This window comes from Daphnia carinata, chromosome 10 (assembly GCF_022539665.2).
Source record: "Daphnia carinata strain CSIRO-1 chromosome 10, CSIRO_AGI_Dcar_HiC_V3, whole genome shotgun sequence".
NCBI lineage: Eukaryota > Metazoa > Arthropoda > Branchiopoda > Diplostraca > Daphniidae > Daphnia > Daphnia carinata.
In genome coordinates, this window is record NC_081340.1 from 2,828,014 (window position 1) to 2,842,675 (window position 14,662).

Genomic DNA, 14,662 nt, shown 5'->3' on the forward strand with positions numbered 1-14,662 from the left:
ACATTTTGAAATTGTAACTATTGTAAAATTTGAATTGCAATTCAGAAGTTGGGAAACTGGTACTAGCATTTGATGCAATCATTGCATCAAATTACATTGCATTGCAATGTAGTTCGTCGAATCGTAGACTTTTTTTTATCCCATGTGTCTGTACGATTCAACTACATTTAAAGAAGGTTTTGTGGTCTCATTCGCATCACAAGAGTCACATTTAATAATAAAATCAATTGACAATTTTTCATTGACGTTACGAAATTGTAAATTTTGTTCCTTTCGTATTGGTAAGGTGATGTAATTTCAACAAACATTAATTGATCCCAAGGCTTCACCTTCAGGACGGGACAATTAAACAAATACATGTTTAAACAACAGATTTCCAATAAGTTAACAACGTTTAATTAATGCTCAGGGTGGCAAAATTTTAAACGTGTTTTAATAAACATGGAGTTTTTTGCATACCTTAGCTTAAAAGTTTATTGGTATACCTGGAAAAATCCAACTGTGCATATACGTAGAGTTTTTTTTTTTACTTTGAGTGCCTTTACGGAGACATTTCAACATCGGAACTGGTTGCAGTTTTGCAGCTTGCTCTTTGCGGTTGATTGTTCAAACTTGGTTTCCTTTACTAGTTATCTGTGTAGGTTATCTAGCGATTTGAGACGGGTCCAATGTAAGTAGTTTATCTGTCTTGCGACATGTAGAAAACACTAGAATATACGTAAAGTAACGTGCTTTTAAGTATCGTAAACATATAACGGTGTAGATTTAATCGCAGTAAATGTTATGCAACGAGAAGACTCAAACAAGGTGAAGCGACAAATGCCGATTTTCTGTAACCTGAAGACAAAATGCCATGTTATACATTTTACTGCATGTATGATATACACATACATATATATACATTGTGATTTTAGGAGAAACTCTTCAAGGATGCTTGAGAGTCTGACTAATGAGTAAAAACTAAAGAGTTACACAGAATGAAAAAACTAAGCAGAAATACGGCCCGGCAGAGTACCACGCTGCATTTCGCATACAGCAATTAGTGATTTGGTTGGTTGGTTTGAAATTGCGGCTAAATTTCTCAAATATTTTTGAAAATGGCGGTTCAAACCGGTTATCCCCAATTTCAAACCGAGAAGTGAACCGCAGTCGAAAATGGCTAAACTGGACTGACGGTTTGATGATTTTTTTTGCGACAAAACCGCAGTTTGCCCCGTTCAAAGACGATCGGGGCCGAGCGCTACGCTCAATTGAAGCAAACAAAATAGCATGCAAAATATGAATTTGAAATTCATTTGAATGAAGTAAAATTTAAGTTACAGCAAAATGCCATGTACAATTATGACAAATTTATGTCGACATTATTAAACGGTAAAAACGACGCATGTTATTTCTTATTTGTATACATGCATGATATGCTTAAAAAATACCGAAAAACAGGTTCCACTAGAAATATTTTAAGGGTAAACTTTGGAAATCCGCATTTGAGGTTGATTAACCGTGGGAAATTATGTGTTTGGCTCCGTCTATTACCACGGCGAATTCTACACCAAACCGTTTCACGCTCTACAATCTAAGTCAACGATCCTGTCCGGCAGCGTACTGAGTGAATCGAAATGTTCACTGGGGCTACCAGATTGGTATAAATTTCATTAAATAATAACAATGACTTCAACGTTTGGAAGCTGTACCCCATATCCCTACTTATCTGCTAGGGTGCCGGGGTAGGTTAAAATGAAACATATTTATCCCAACTCTACTTTTCAGGGTTTAATGTTTTACTTTTCTCAGCTCTTTTGCCTATACAACGGTCAAAGATAGAATGCCGGTGATTCTCACAAAAGTGATAGATTTTCTATGCCGCAATAAACACAAAATTCTGGAAAATTCTATAGCAGAGGTACTACCACTGTAGTCTGTTAAATATCACTCAAATATTGGCGAAGATTTATGAACACTGTCCTCATAATCCTAGGCAGGGACAATAGAAGATCTGAAATTGATAATAGGAAAACTGTCTCAGCTCAGAAGTGAAATACAAACCAACAAAACCTTACGTCCACTAGAGATATCTTCATCTCATCTTACAGATGGTGCAAAATGGAATAATGAATTAATGGAGGGAAAAGACAATAGTGCACCACAGTGGTTTAGCTCACCGTGGCTGCTAGTGGAGTGTTACATGTACAGGGCTATCTATTGCATTTTCGAAAACAGGTATATTCAATTGTTAGTTTTTTCTGAAAAACGTTTGAATAAATTTTTTTTCATTTTACCTTAGCACCTACCTGAAGAGACTTGATCCCTTTAGTCATATGAAAGAAGAGTTAATAATTGTCCAAAAACATGTCCTCTGGCAGCTTGCTGCCTACACAAATGACATAAGCCAAACAATTACAAGTGCTTTAGAGTTGCAAGCCAACTTCAAGAAATTAATAGAGGTTTGTATTTTTAACCTGGTGTTAAAAGCGTTGTATTTATGTATTAATTTTCGTGTTAGATAAGTCTTTGGGCGAATCGCAACGACTTATCTCTTTCGGCCGGAAATGCAGAGACGAAACCAGGCTCATTTTTAGATGATATTGAACAACTCAATTCCCATATTCTAGTTAACAATGCAGACGAACTTTGGCGTTATGTGGAACAAGTTCAAAAAGATTTTCAAAACAAAGAGCTAGGCATTATAATGGACAACGCCGGATTGGAAATGGTTGCTGATCTGTGCCTTGCAACTTATTGCGTATCTCACAGGCTCTTCGATCGTGTTATTTTCTACGTGAAAAAAATTCCCTGGTTTGTTTCGGACACAACTTCCGGCGATCTTAAATGGGCACTTCATTATATGGAAAAAGATGTCCCAGAAATGCAATGTTTTGCAAGTAAATGCATTGGTTACTTTAAGTCCCAACAATTTCTGCTGGTAGAGGAGGACTACTTCACATTGCCACTGCCGTATCATGTTATGAATAATGAAGATCCCAACCTTTACAATAAATTAAGTCAGAGCCAGCTTCTTATCTTTAAAGGTAAAAAAAAAAATATTATTTATAATTTATTTGTGCGGTAACGTAGTCTTATTTCTCCCACCCGCCTTCCATTAGGTGATCTGAACTATAGAAAGCTAGGTGCGGATATCGACTGGCCGTCCACTACAACTTTCGAGAAATTTTTGCAGGGCTTCAAACCTGCACCGCTTGTTGCATTAAGGACAATAAAAGCAGAAATAATTTGCGATTTACCATCAAACAAGGTGAGCGAATTGGAATTGTTGGACAGAGATTGGATGACTAAAGGAGATTATGGTTTAATACAATTCATGAAATAATGTTTTTATGAAAAGCAAATTTATTAACCGTAAATTTATTTCCCAGAAAATTTTTTCGTTCTTTACCACATTGCAAAAAAATCTTCAAACCTCTTAGAAATGCCCATCTAAAGATGTTGGTAAAATATTACCTTTTTCCAGTATATACACCACCTCCGATAAAAAAATAAAATTTTGTTCTGACGTTAATTAAATAATGCAAAAAAAAAGACTTTTTGACTGCCATGTATTATCCGAACACCGCGTTGATCTTATAGGGTGCCTAATGACACTACCTCATTTTTTAGAAAACAAATTGTAATTGTCCAATTATTTTAGGAACGTTTTTTTAGAAATGCCCATCTTGTTTCCAAAGATGTTGGTAAAATATTACCTTTTTCCAGTATATATGTATGATTTCCTTTCGTGAGGAAGCATCGCTCATAAGTCAAAAAGTCTTATAGATAAAAAATTAAAAAAAATAGTGCTAAATAGCCCATTATTTAATTAACGTCTCTCTCTCTCTCTCTCCCGTGAGGAAGCATCGCTCATTACCTTCCTCTCTCTCTCTCCCATCCCCCCCCCTTCAGATACGACTCTTGAATGCAGCATGGTCAATGCGGTTCACCATCATCCATCTGGTAGTAAATTGAATACCATGGCGATACCACCCAAGATGACAACGACATCAAAACACACCAAAACATTACATTTTCATTTCGGGCTACAAAAACGAGCGAGAAAAATTTACAACTGTGTTTGATAGAGAATTTTGCTAAACATTTCGCTGAGTTTGGAGGTATCTGTTAGAGATTTCATAAAGGTGTCACCTCCATTTTTTGATTTTTCTTTAAGGATTTCGCTCGAAGTGCGAAGAGTTATCCTTGGGAGAGAAACGTTGTAATATAGGTAGATTTTATTATGGAATGTTGCATAAGCAAATGCAGGCAATGAAGGGGCTCGGGAATCCAGGGAGTAGTATCCTGCGGTAAAGGCGGAGACTGATTGGTCAAACTGAAATCTAACAGTTTGTTTCTCTTGGTTAACAATGTAGGTCTGTCCATCCTATAAAAAAAAATTGCTCACTAAAATATATGATTGCACATGCGTTTTTGCATTCTTTATTACCCAAGAGCAAGCGACCACTTCCTCCCGACCGTCACCTGTAATGTCAAGTTTTGAAAGCGCAAATAGCTGATGATCAACCTGCAACGACCTAAATGGAAACAGAATGTTTAATATTTTGTACACTGTGCCAAAAAAAAATTCACAAGCCCTATTACGGGCGTTTAATGAATCGACAAAAATAATAATTCTAATACAAAAGTATTTACACACTCGAATAAAAACTGGTAACAATGAAAGACACTAGGGAACTTAACGACACACTCAACGAGTTTTCACGATACCGAATTCAGTTCTATGCTTTTCAAACTCCTACTTTTTTTGTCAATCTAATTTCCTTTTTTCGTCATCAACTCTAAAATATAATTTTACGCCAAATATTTTTTGTATGCTTTCCATGAATTTGGATTTACGGGACAGCTAGTTAACATTGGTTTGCGGACACACATAAAAAAAGAAATACTTATTACCATAAAATTTGTTCATCTCGTACCATCATCAGGGTACCATCCAGTGTTGCTAAAAGCGTCAAAAGAGTTACTACTGTATCATCCCTGAAGTTCATTATTGTACCCTAACCAACAGCATAAAGGGCTCCTTGGTGCTCGTCTTGATGTGGCATTCCCTGAGATATATTACCCAATATCTCGGTAGAAACATTAGGATTGCGCATATGCGAATATGCAAGGGGGTGATAGTCAATGGACATTTTAGACAATAACTCCCTGTCAAACGTGGAACACAAAAAAAGGTTTTTAATGTACGCGTTTTTCTTTAAAATCAAGATATCACTGTTCATTTACAGAATACTACCTCGATTCTTCCTTATCATGCTCCTCACAGTTTTCCAACGGCTTACATTTTAGACGGATGAATGTTCCGCCAGGATGGGCAACTAATAACGATGGAGCACGATTAGCCATATCATTTATGGCGACAGTACCGATTTGGTTGGCAAATTCCCATTTGTTCAGGCCGACTAGTTTTGTATTAATCCATTGATATGTACGGACGACCCGGTCCGTCAGGCCGATCACAAGTTCAACTGTAAAACAAAAATTTACCATGAATCTCTTTTGATTATGCATAATTAGGTAAAAGTATGATTTCAGCTTCATTCGATGGCTCGTACTCAATCCATCTGAGTTAACATCATGTAGAAGAAGAACTTTGGTATTTGCGGGAATTCTTTGTACGTGTGTTGGTTTCATGGGAAGTTCTCCGTCATTGGACGTATCAATGAGGAAATCGAAAATATAACACCATCCCTCACCATTAACAACAACTAAGGAGTTTCGGCCCTTTTTTTAAGGTTGTCAGTCGATCAAATTAATATTATAATCTTGGAAAATTTTTAACTTACCACATTGAATATGTCTCCGACACCTATGGCAGTTACCTGCCAAAAATAGCACGCTTTCAACACTAAATCTTTTAATTATAAGACCATTTATTGGTCTCTTAAAAAGAAAAAAATATACCATACCATTCCTAAATCACTAGCTCTTCTCCAACATTTGCTAGCGTTGCCCTTATAGATGAAAACATCGCCATTTTCGTTCCCAACCACAAGCTCGTCGCTTTTGTCATTATCGACGTCTCCAAACAAAAAAGCATTTTTGAAAACGGATCCCGGAAAATCAAACTCAAGGCGCTCCACATACGATACAGCTCTCATTATATTTCAAGTCTAAATTGAACAACAAACCATTCAGTAATGTAACATTATATGTTATAAAAATTTTGTATGTTACGGTGACTTATTATTTTGGAAAATAAGGCTACAAGCTCTGTGAAGTGGCCATACAATGTGGGTGGCTTTGGCAGTTATTAAACCTAAGGGAATTGGACCAAAGAAATTAGAATCCATAGATTGAGAATGATTTTCTCCTTCAATCCAACAAAACCCCTTGGGTACTTCAACATATGAATGGCTTTGATTTTTGGGTTTAATGACATCTCCTTCTAAGCCAATAATACGTTTGATCAAACATGCATCTGGATTCCGTGGTGAAACCAATGATACAATGTCTCCTCTCTGAACGTGGAAATCCCTTACAGCCCAACGATTTAGAAGAACATAATCACAAGTTGCATTATCTGGATTCAGGATCTAATCAGGATACAAGATAAACGGAGTTTGCATGAAATTTTTCGGGTAAATTCACAAAAGATTTAGCAATTCTCACTGGTTGCATCGATACGCCGTTGACCTTAGCTACGTAACAGACCGACGAGACAAAACTGATTCCTATTGGAATCCCTGACGCTAATGAACGTAACCAGTTTGCTTTACCCATTGAGATCAAATAACACTGCTATACAACATTGACAATCCTTGATTCGAGAAATTTCCCAATATGAAGCTGAATACAAAGTTTAATCTATGAATTCAATTTTGATATAAAAGCGATGTAGCACACTTACTTATAACGGACACAACAAGGAGTTTACTAGGCTACCCACCAGTGCTTCCACTTTATAAGAATTAATATCCCGACTGTGTTGCCAGATCAGGGCCCAAAATCCTAGATTTCAAATAAATTGGCCCCTAGGGCTCGTCTCCCTTAGATCGGGGAGCTTTTTCATCGATTCGGTGCAGTGATTTCAATGCTCAGTACCATCCCCGATTACAATCCCCGGTTAGATCCTTATAGCATCAGTTCTGACCCGAATCTTTCAAATATAAGCCTAATTACCTGATTCGGGCTGACCTATCAGGAGAGTGGAGACAAATACGGGAAAAATTTTAACGCGTTAAAATAAAATATGATAACGATAATTCATCCAAATAGGGCCCAAAAAAGGGATTTAAACTAGAAATCAGTTGCACAGCGAAAATTTTCTGCAGAAGTTCGATCATGTTGCTTAATTTCATGACGTCAACAGAAATATTTAAAAAATGGTTATTAACGTAGATTATAATCGGTAAGTTAACCCGTTAAATTAATTGCGGAATAAAACAAATTAACGCATTAATCGTAGGGAAGTACATAATTTACGCTAATTGAGGTTAACTATAGGTAAAACGACTAAATTGTGAATTAACTATCGGTAAAAATTTTTGCGAAACATGCGCCTCTGCTGCTGCAAAGAAAATGTGCTCTAGTCCGCAGTTAAAAATCCGCACTTTGTCCAGTCCGCGTCCGCACTTTACTCTGGCCCTTTCCTGCTAGACTTTGGAGACCAATCGGCGCATGTAAGCTCGCAATTTATCCGGTTAGTGGTTCCTGCCCGTATTTTACTCTGGCTATTTGAAGTTTTCGAATATTTAACGATTACTGTTAGATATCGATTATCGTCGAAAAAAATGTAAATATTTATCAACACAGTGTTTATCTAACGAGTAGATTATGGTAAAACACAGAAGAGAAACTCGTTTTTAGACTTATCCGTGATTTGGACAGAAATGCAAGACGAGGGACATGTACTCTTTTGTTGTCAAAGATGCTGGACTCCATTAAGGCTGGATACAGGTTTCAGTTGTTCTCTGGATGAACATACTATTGCAGAATTATCTTTGCCAGCTGTCAGAACACCTGAACTAGATTATGCATCACAAATCTCAAGTTTAGATAACTATGTCCCTAATCATCAAGATCATTTATCTACTCATCAAGGTTTCACAATTGTTGGTCATAATATTGTGAGAACTGCTGGAAATACGCAAAATGTTGGGCATCTCAGTCATTTTGTAAAAAAATCAGCTAGATTGTTTGATCTGGTTTCTAGCACCTCAGATATTGACCATCCTCTTTGTGAAGAGTGTTCAGACTCACTCTTAATACTCCTGGAAGAACAACTTTTTCAAAGGTATTTTCCTCATCAGCCTTTAGTGATAACCTAATGTTACCTGATATTTATCCAATCTTAAAGTGAAGAAGAATGTCAAGAATATAAGCAATTTCTTGCCAAGATCACCAAAGAAACTGAAGATGAGAATTCAATAAGTCTGGACTTAATAGAAAAAGAACTCCAGTCTTTGCAAAATGAAGAACTGGAATTGAAAGCTGAACTGAGTGAACTAGTCCATAAACATGAAGTAGTCAGTAAAGAAATTGAAGCTGAAAGTGAAGAAGAAAACAATGTTAAACAAGAAGAAGATAAATTTTGGAAGTCCTACAGTGTTCATCGCAACCAACAGTTTCAAGTACTCGATGAACAACTAAGCCTTGAGTGCCAATTGAAATTCACTAGGTCAAATTTAGACCGTCTGAAGCAAACAAATGCATTCAATGCTGCATTTCATTTGTGGCATGTTGGACACTTTGGCACCATAAACGGTTTGAGAATGGGTCGATTGCCGTCTGTTCCAGTTGACTGGACCGAGATTAATGCTGCCTGGGGCCAAGTGACTATTCTTTTGTCGGCGTTGGCACGAAAAGTTAACCTTGTTTTTCAGCGTTATAAATTGTTGCCTTTTGGTAGTCAATCATGTATTGAAGATCTTGTGGAAAACAAGGTGTATCCCTTGTACGGATCAGGAGGATTTCGATTCCTGTGGGATGCAAAATTTGATTCTGGAATGTGTGCATTTCTTGATTGTTTACAACAGTTCCAACAGAAAGTCGAAGGGGCGCAACAATCCGAGAATGATACACGGCGCCTTAATTTTCAATTTCCTTACAGGTAAATTAATATTTTAGAGTGGACCTAACTTAAGTAATGTTGATTTAATTGGGACATTTTTCAACAATCTTTTTTGCATTAAGAATGGAACGCGGTCGCATCGAAGATCGTGCAACTCGTCAGTGGTATTCCATTAAGATACAATTCAATTCCGAGGAGCAGTGGACCAAGGCGCTGAAATTCATGTTAACAAATTTGAAGTGGGGAGTGGCCTGGGTTGCTGCGCAGAATTCGTTACCAGAACTTTTATAATTGATTCTCCTAAAAATTTTCTGTTTCAATCAACCGGAACGATACAAAGCGAAATAAACTATGCCGGTTAGGTTTATGTTTTGGCTTTTCAGTTAAAATATCACTTGCGTTGAACATCTTTCATAAAGCTAGGTTAAGACTACATCCCTTTTTTCTACGCATTGCGTATGACGCACGTTGTGGCTAACTGCTGAGCGGAAAGATAGTTCGAGCATTTTCCTCTGATATGAACGAGTTACGAATCAAAAGGGTTTGCCAGTGCCTTTACAGGGAGATGAAAGAATTGGGCAAAGGCGGAAAGATAGTGTCTATTGTTAGATCATGCTCTTCACTTAAATGTTTATTGCGTTAGGTACCTATTGACTCTTTCCCTCTGCGTACACAAAGCACTGGCTAGAATTAAGTTCTGCGCTGGGCCCGTCGTTTTTATTGAAAGTCCATTCACCCAGTTACTGTCCCCCTTCGGTAGCTACTGGAATACGACCCTTTTCGCTTTTGTCCCTGATGGACTCTAAGCGGATTTGTAGGACTCTTTGCAGCAAAAATGGCCTCGTGTTTATAGCCAGGACTGCTTCTACTCGTCGTCTGTGAGAAGCCTTGGAGTTAATTTGTTGCTAATATATTTGTGAAAGCCTTATTACTACAAGTGATTTGACCTAATTACATGGCGCCGCTCACCGTCGTGAAAGGCTGAGCTACGTTATTGGAAACAATGGCCGTTTGTATTCTGCACCTTTCTACACTTCCAATAAAACTTAATGGCTCATCGTGTCTGCTGGATATTGCTTATGGAGTGACGCTCATAGAAACTGTTAGCAAACATTGGATATGATGAACACTTTATGCTTGAAAAATCATAAATTGATGTATGAATCACGTAAAATTGGTTTGCAAATAGGTTGATGCATTCTTCATTGACTAAATGATGTACTTGCTGGCGAATAGACTGGTATAATGCTTGGTTGTTAACATGCATTAAAAAGGATCAGATTCCCATTAGCCAAAGCTTAATTTGACAGCGTTTACAAAAACGACTTAGGACCCTTAAAAGCCCGCCGTAAGTTGCAAAGAGAGACGATTCGGAGACAGCTTAGACGTGATTGGAAGTAGATATAGTGCATCACTTGTCTGTGTGAGGGGAAATAAAGGGAAACTTTGGGGGAAATAAAATCAGTCTATTGCGCAACTACCCATAATAATATTGTTGTACAGTAGGCACAAATGTGAAAGCGTAGTCAGACAACTGCTGTCTGTTCGAAGACTTGGGGGTAGCATCGTACAATCCGCCTCATTAAGGGCGGCTTTTCGAGCACAAGGGACGTAGCATTAGCCAATCGAGTTAATAAATTGACAACCTTTTGGCGATGAGATGCGGATAGAGGCAATTAAAGTTATTTTTGCTGTCTCCGTTGCTGTTCTAGTTCCTTCCTAAAAGCATTTAAAGTATTCCATTACGTATTTCAAAGATGGTTGCCAGATCGTGTGGGCGTTCTCTGTACTTAAGGCAAATGGAAAGGTAATTAACGCGGTGAATTTATTAGCCATTGTGCGCACGGAGTGAGTAGAACGACGGTGACAGAGTTAGTAGAGGCCATGTGTAAAATAAAAAAACTTGCGCGTTTTGATGCCAAAATTAATTTTCAGCTGGAGAGGATTTTAAACTTAACTTTGATTGAAATACGAACAATAGCCTTTAACATATACACTTAGTTAGCTTGCAGTGAGCCGTATCGTTAGTTCTGTTAGCTTGCAGTTCGCGTTCTGTTTCGCGGTAGCGTTAAAATCAACTAACCTTCAATTCTTGTGTGTGGAAGAGAAGAGCGTTTAGTTTTTGTACAAGCAAAGAGACTGTGTTAGATTAGTTATCATTCCTCCGAATCTGGTTTTTAAAACCTGAAAAATGAAAAAGCACGGGACATCAACTCGTAAGCGTTAAAACGTCTAAGCACGGTGGTAACGAATGCAAGATATTACACGAATACCTTATTGACGTATGAAATATTAAAAGTACAAGCTTAAAGTAGGTCTTCCATAAATAACCTGAACTGCGAGGTGTGTCCTTTGGATCAATTTGACGCCCCCATTGATCTTTTGAAAAAGTTTTTATTTCGTCAGCAGTCCAATTCGAAAGCATTCAAGGCTGGAAGCCAATATATAAGCTAAGTCACGTGGCCAATACAAGCTGAACACTTTCTGACGAACATCAGCGTGTTTCTTTCCCCCCACTCTACGTCCATCGCCTCCTCTCTTTTCAGTATTTCTGTTCGAGCCTGCCCCAGCTCTATTTTTCATTATTCCCAGAGCCCGCAACTTAATCAACGGAGGACGTTGGTCCTGCTTCTGCATTCCCCTGACTAAGTGCCATCTTATTGGAAACTGGTGGCTGTATACACGTAAGAACGTGCGGCTAAATGACTGGCATAATTTGCTTTTGATCAGAATTGATCTGATTTCTAACAACGTTCCTCCATTGGACCATTCCTCTCTTCGTTCCCCTAGTATCTCATTATCTCCCCTCTTCGGCCAATTAGACCTTCCCTGCCGGTAGTACGCTGCTTGATGCGCTCTTGCTGGTGTTTACGTTTATATAAAAAAAAGTTTCCCGTCAATGCTTCATCAGATGACTTTTGTCCACTTCGCATCCGATATCACGACACCGCACTAGAGCCAACATAATATCCGTCAATCACGGCGAGCTCAATTAAATGTCACTTATTCCAGTTGACAACATGTGCAGCTTGGATAACCAAAGTCAATCAACACATTTTCGCTTGTATTAAAGGCTTTAGTAAGTGAAAGACCAAATACGATCTGATAATGCTAGCAGTATGACCAATTTTTTTTCATTATCTAGTAATTTCTTCACGGTTAAGTAGTAAGCTAGTAGATAAACAAGGGTGTTTGACATTTTTGTTAAATTGATCCCCAATAAATTTCGCCACTTTTTTAAACAATTCTACAAACTTCTTTTCATTTCCACGTCTTCGCGGTTAGTGTAATTTTTTAGAAAAGATATGCAAAAATATTTTCTTGCGAGATATTTTCTGAGCTATGGATTTTATTATATTTCTGATGAGAATGATTTCAATTTTACATAACATTTCAAGATGAAAATAGGAGAACAAAATTCAAAGTTACACATAAACCATTAAAACTAATTACGTATCATCACTCATGACGTCAACATCATCTTCGAGTAGGCTGTCGGAGCACTCGGACTCGGACGACATGTCGTTGGATTGTAACGCACCGCGAAAGGATAGATCGGCCGGACCGTCTGCAAACAAAATGGTTTACTAGATGGCTATACAAGATGGCTTACTAAAAACAAACCGTAACAGGTAACAAGATCTTACCTTGCATAGAATGATCTAGTTGGCCACTTGCCGATGTGGCATTGCACCTGTGTTTTTTGTCGTCATGTCTACGTAATTGCTTTTTGTGTTTCATTCGGCGATTCTGGAACCACGTTTTAACTTGAGTTTCGCTAAGATGTAGCGCATGTGCCAATTCAACACGTTCAGGAGTCGATAGATAACGTTGTTTCTCAAAACGTCGTTCTAATCCATGTAGCTGGTGATCGGAAAACACCGTCCGAGCTTTCCGCCTGCGTCCGTGTTTGGCTCCCGCGTCGGCGGCCAGTAAAGCCGTTAAAGGCAGCCCTACTCGTAGAATTTATGCATTACTATAGCCCGTAAAACAGCACACTTACAATTAGGAATCTAAAGCTTGTAATGAACGATACTGCTATTTTAATATAATTTTTTTCAAAAACAGATTTAAAACGGGATAGCAAATCTTTGATGGAAACGTAAGAGTCTGAGGAACCAAAATACCTGTCGCTTGAAAGAACAGGGGAGCGGGATGTTGTGCATCCATCTTGTTGCAACGTTGATTGCTGAGGTTAAAGGTGCTCGGAGGTGCAGGACACAGGAAAGCGGCAGCCAAAGCATTTGGAAAGAAGGTGTAGTCAGAAGGATTAGTAGATATATTAGCCTGCTGTTGTTGCAACCCACTGTTTCCGCTATTGGACAACAGCATCTCGTAACACCGGTTACTAATTTCAGACGCACTGTTAGACGACTGGTGCCTGTGGAATGTGGTATCTCTACTTACAGGTACTTCTCCAAATGATTGCTAGATTTTAAGAAAGATTTTAGATGGTAACCATTTCTAACTTCATCTTCCTTAATATCAAGAATTGTCGAACCCTTGTTGAGCCTTCTCCTGATATACTGCCACAATCTTACCTTAGGGCGTTGAAAAAGAATATCCTCTATCAGAAATGATGTCTTCGGCTTTGATGTGTGATTAACTGATTCGCGGGATTCCATCGTTAGGGGAAAACGTATTCGAAAACGGTGCACCCGGATGTCTTTTAGGCAACCGCCGTGACGAGGTTGCTAGCGTCAATAACATCTGTGATAAAAGTGTTCGATGATGTGCTTGTCGAAGCGAAACCGTTTGGCAGAAGGCACAGAGCTAATGCACATAAGTTGCGTGTAGGAAAAGAACGGAGAAACAAAGAAGGTGGAACATCATAACGAAAGTCGTGTAAAGCACAACCAATCCGGATGTCCGATCGATTCACGCACAAGCCAATCCTTCAACGAGGAGAAGCTGATTGGTGACTTTCTTTTTCGTTTTTCTCGTGTCGGACCTCAACTAGAAAATCGGCTATGGTTTCACGCCTGCGCATGAATCGATACTTGTGCGGAAGCGTATAGGGGGTATTGGGCCAAACTAGCGATCTCCGCACGCAACCAGCAAAGCGCGTTGCATCCCTGTTTCTGTTTACTCTGCCTAATGTAGAGGACAAGTAATGGCCAGGTCACGAAGGTTACTGGCATTCAAATTCTTTTGGGAAATCGCAGCACGGCGTTCAAAAGGCAAACAAATGGAGTGCAGTTCCCTTTTTATCCAGCAGTTGGTTTTCTGTGTAATAACAGAATTGTTATCAGGTAAACAACGTTTCCATCATTCAGAGCTTAAAGGACAGGCCTCAGTTCTCCGAAAAGCCATCGAGGTACTTTCTTTTTTCATCTTAGTTCCGATGCATTCAAACCTGTTTTGATCCATTGTAAGCCACACTTCATAATGCGGACTCCATAAAACAAGATTATCGAAAGAACATTTGCCGTACAAGTGAGAAAAAAGATCAATCTGCTTAAAGAAGGACAGGAACGACAAAGTGAGAACGTGAATGGCTTAAGCGGACCAAAACAGTAAGAGAATCAGCAAAGAGGACGAAAAAGTTCAGGTGGGTACAGATAGTCGTGGCTAGTCAATAGTACTCATGGTTCCGGTGCCACTATCTTCCCCTACGCGTCTATCCCGAAATACTGATATCTG

General features: G+C 38.6%; 4 protein-coding genes across 4 annotated transcripts; 2 read left to right on the plus strand and 2 right to left on the minus strand.

Moving 5' to 3' along the window:
- The first annotated feature begins 1,564 nt into the window (after positions 1 to 1,564).
- LOC130699225 (damage-control phosphatase ARMT1-like) lies at positions 1,565 to 3,329 on the plus strand. The gene is made up of 6 exons (XM_057521531.2): positions 1,565 to 1,724; positions 1,792 to 1,900; positions 1,976 to 2,217; positions 2,282 to 2,441; positions 2,501 to 3,026; positions 3,102 to 3,329. The coding sequence occupies exons 1-6, from the start codon at positions 1,666 to 1,668 to the stop codon at positions 3,323 to 3,325; spliced, it is 1,320 nt and encodes a 439-aa protein (XP_057377514.1). The 5' UTR covers positions 1,565 to 1,665; the 3' UTR covers positions 3,326 to 3,329.
- A 668-nt stretch (positions 3,330 to 3,997) lies between these two features.
- LOC130701873 (KICSTOR complex protein ITFG2-like) lies at positions 3,998 to 6,318 on the minus strand. Its single transcript, XM_057523666.2, has 9 exons — positions 6,184 to 6,318; positions 5,916 to 6,119; positions 5,793 to 5,828; positions 5,562 to 5,730; positions 5,243 to 5,474; positions 5,009 to 5,154; positions 4,900 to 4,948; positions 4,433 to 4,520; positions 3,998 to 4,369 (listed from the first exon to the last, which is right to left on the minus strand). Exons 2-9 carry the CDS (start codon positions 6,105 to 6,107, stop codon positions 4,052 to 4,054), a joined length of 1,230 nt encoding a protein of 409 aa, XP_057379649.1. The 5' UTR covers positions 6,108 to 6,119; positions 6,184 to 6,318; the 3' UTR covers positions 3,998 to 4,051.
- A 1,413-nt stretch (positions 6,319 to 7,731) lies between these two features.
- LOC130701231 (beclin-1-like protein) lies at positions 7,732 to 9,386 on the plus strand. The gene is made up of 3 exons (XM_057523196.2): positions 7,732 to 8,242; positions 8,306 to 9,058; positions 9,142 to 9,386. The coding sequence occupies exons 1-3, from the start codon at positions 7,839 to 7,841 to the stop codon at positions 9,308 to 9,310; spliced, it is 1,326 nt and encodes a 441-aa protein (XP_057379179.1). The 5' UTR covers positions 7,732 to 7,838; the 3' UTR covers positions 9,311 to 9,386.
- A 3,077-nt stretch (positions 9,387 to 12,463) lies between these two features.
- On the minus strand, positions 12,464 to 13,977 carry LOC130700562 (brain-specific homeobox protein homolog). Its single transcript, XM_057522597.2, has 4 exons — positions 13,561 to 13,977; positions 13,147 to 13,447; positions 12,667 to 12,972; positions 12,464 to 12,587 (listed from the first exon to the last, which is right to left on the minus strand). Exons 1-4 carry the CDS (start codon positions 13,642 to 13,644, stop codon positions 12,469 to 12,471), a joined length of 810 nt encoding a protein of 269 aa, XP_057378580.1. The 5' UTR covers positions 13,645 to 13,977; the 3' UTR covers positions 12,464 to 12,468.
- Positions 13,978 to 14,662: the final 685 nt, after the last annotated feature.

Bases quoted from the DNA above. Each gene is read 5' to 3' on its own strand.
- LOC130699225 (XM_057521531.2), top strand. From the start codon at position 1,666: ATGACTTCAACGTTTGGAAGCTGTACCCCATATCCCTACTTATCTGCT. The intron at 1,725-1,791 runs GTAGGTTAAAAT...TACTTTTCTCAG, and splicing joins TTATCTGCTAGGGTGCCGGG to CTCTTTTGCCTATACAACGG. The intron at 1,901-1,975 runs GTACTACCACTG...TCATAATCCTAG, and splicing joins TGGAAAATTCTATAGCAGAG to GCAGGGACAATAGAAGATCT.
- LOC130701873 (XM_057523666.2), bottom strand. From the start codon at position 6,107: ATGAGAGCTGTATCGTATGTGGAGCGCCTTGAGTTTGATTTTCCGGGA. The intron at 5,829-5,915 runs GTATGGTATATT...TATTTTTGGCAG, and splicing joins GAGCTAGTGATTTAGGAATG to GTAACTGCCATAGGTGTCGG. The intron at 5,475-5,561 runs GTACGAGCCATC...TTTGTTTTACAG, and splicing joins TGTTAACTCAGATGGATTGA to TTGAACTTGTGATCGGCCTG.
- LOC130701231 (XM_057523196.2), top strand. From the start codon at position 7,839: ATGCAAGACGAGGGACATGTACTCTTTTGTTGTCAAAGATGCTGGACT. The intron at 8,243-8,305 runs GTATTTTCCTCA...CCAATCTTAAAG, and splicing joins GAAGAACAACTTTTTCAAAG to TGAAGAAGAATGTCAAGAAT. The intron at 9,059-9,141 runs GTAAATTAATAT...TTTTGCATTAAG, and splicing joins AATTTTCAATTTCCTTACAG to AATGGAACGCGGTCGCATCG.
- LOC130700562 (XM_057522597.2), bottom strand. From the start codon at position 13,644: ATGGAATCCCGCGAATCAGTTAATCACACATCAAAGCCGAAGACATCA. The intron at 13,448-13,560 runs GTAAGATTGTGG...CTTAAAATCTAG, and splicing joins TTCTTTTTCAACGCCCTAAG to CAATCATTTGGAGAAGTACC. The intron at 12,973-13,146 runs GTATTTTGGTTC...TTCTACGAGTAG, and splicing joins CCTGTTCTTTCAAGCGACAG to GGCTGCCTTTAACGGCTTTA.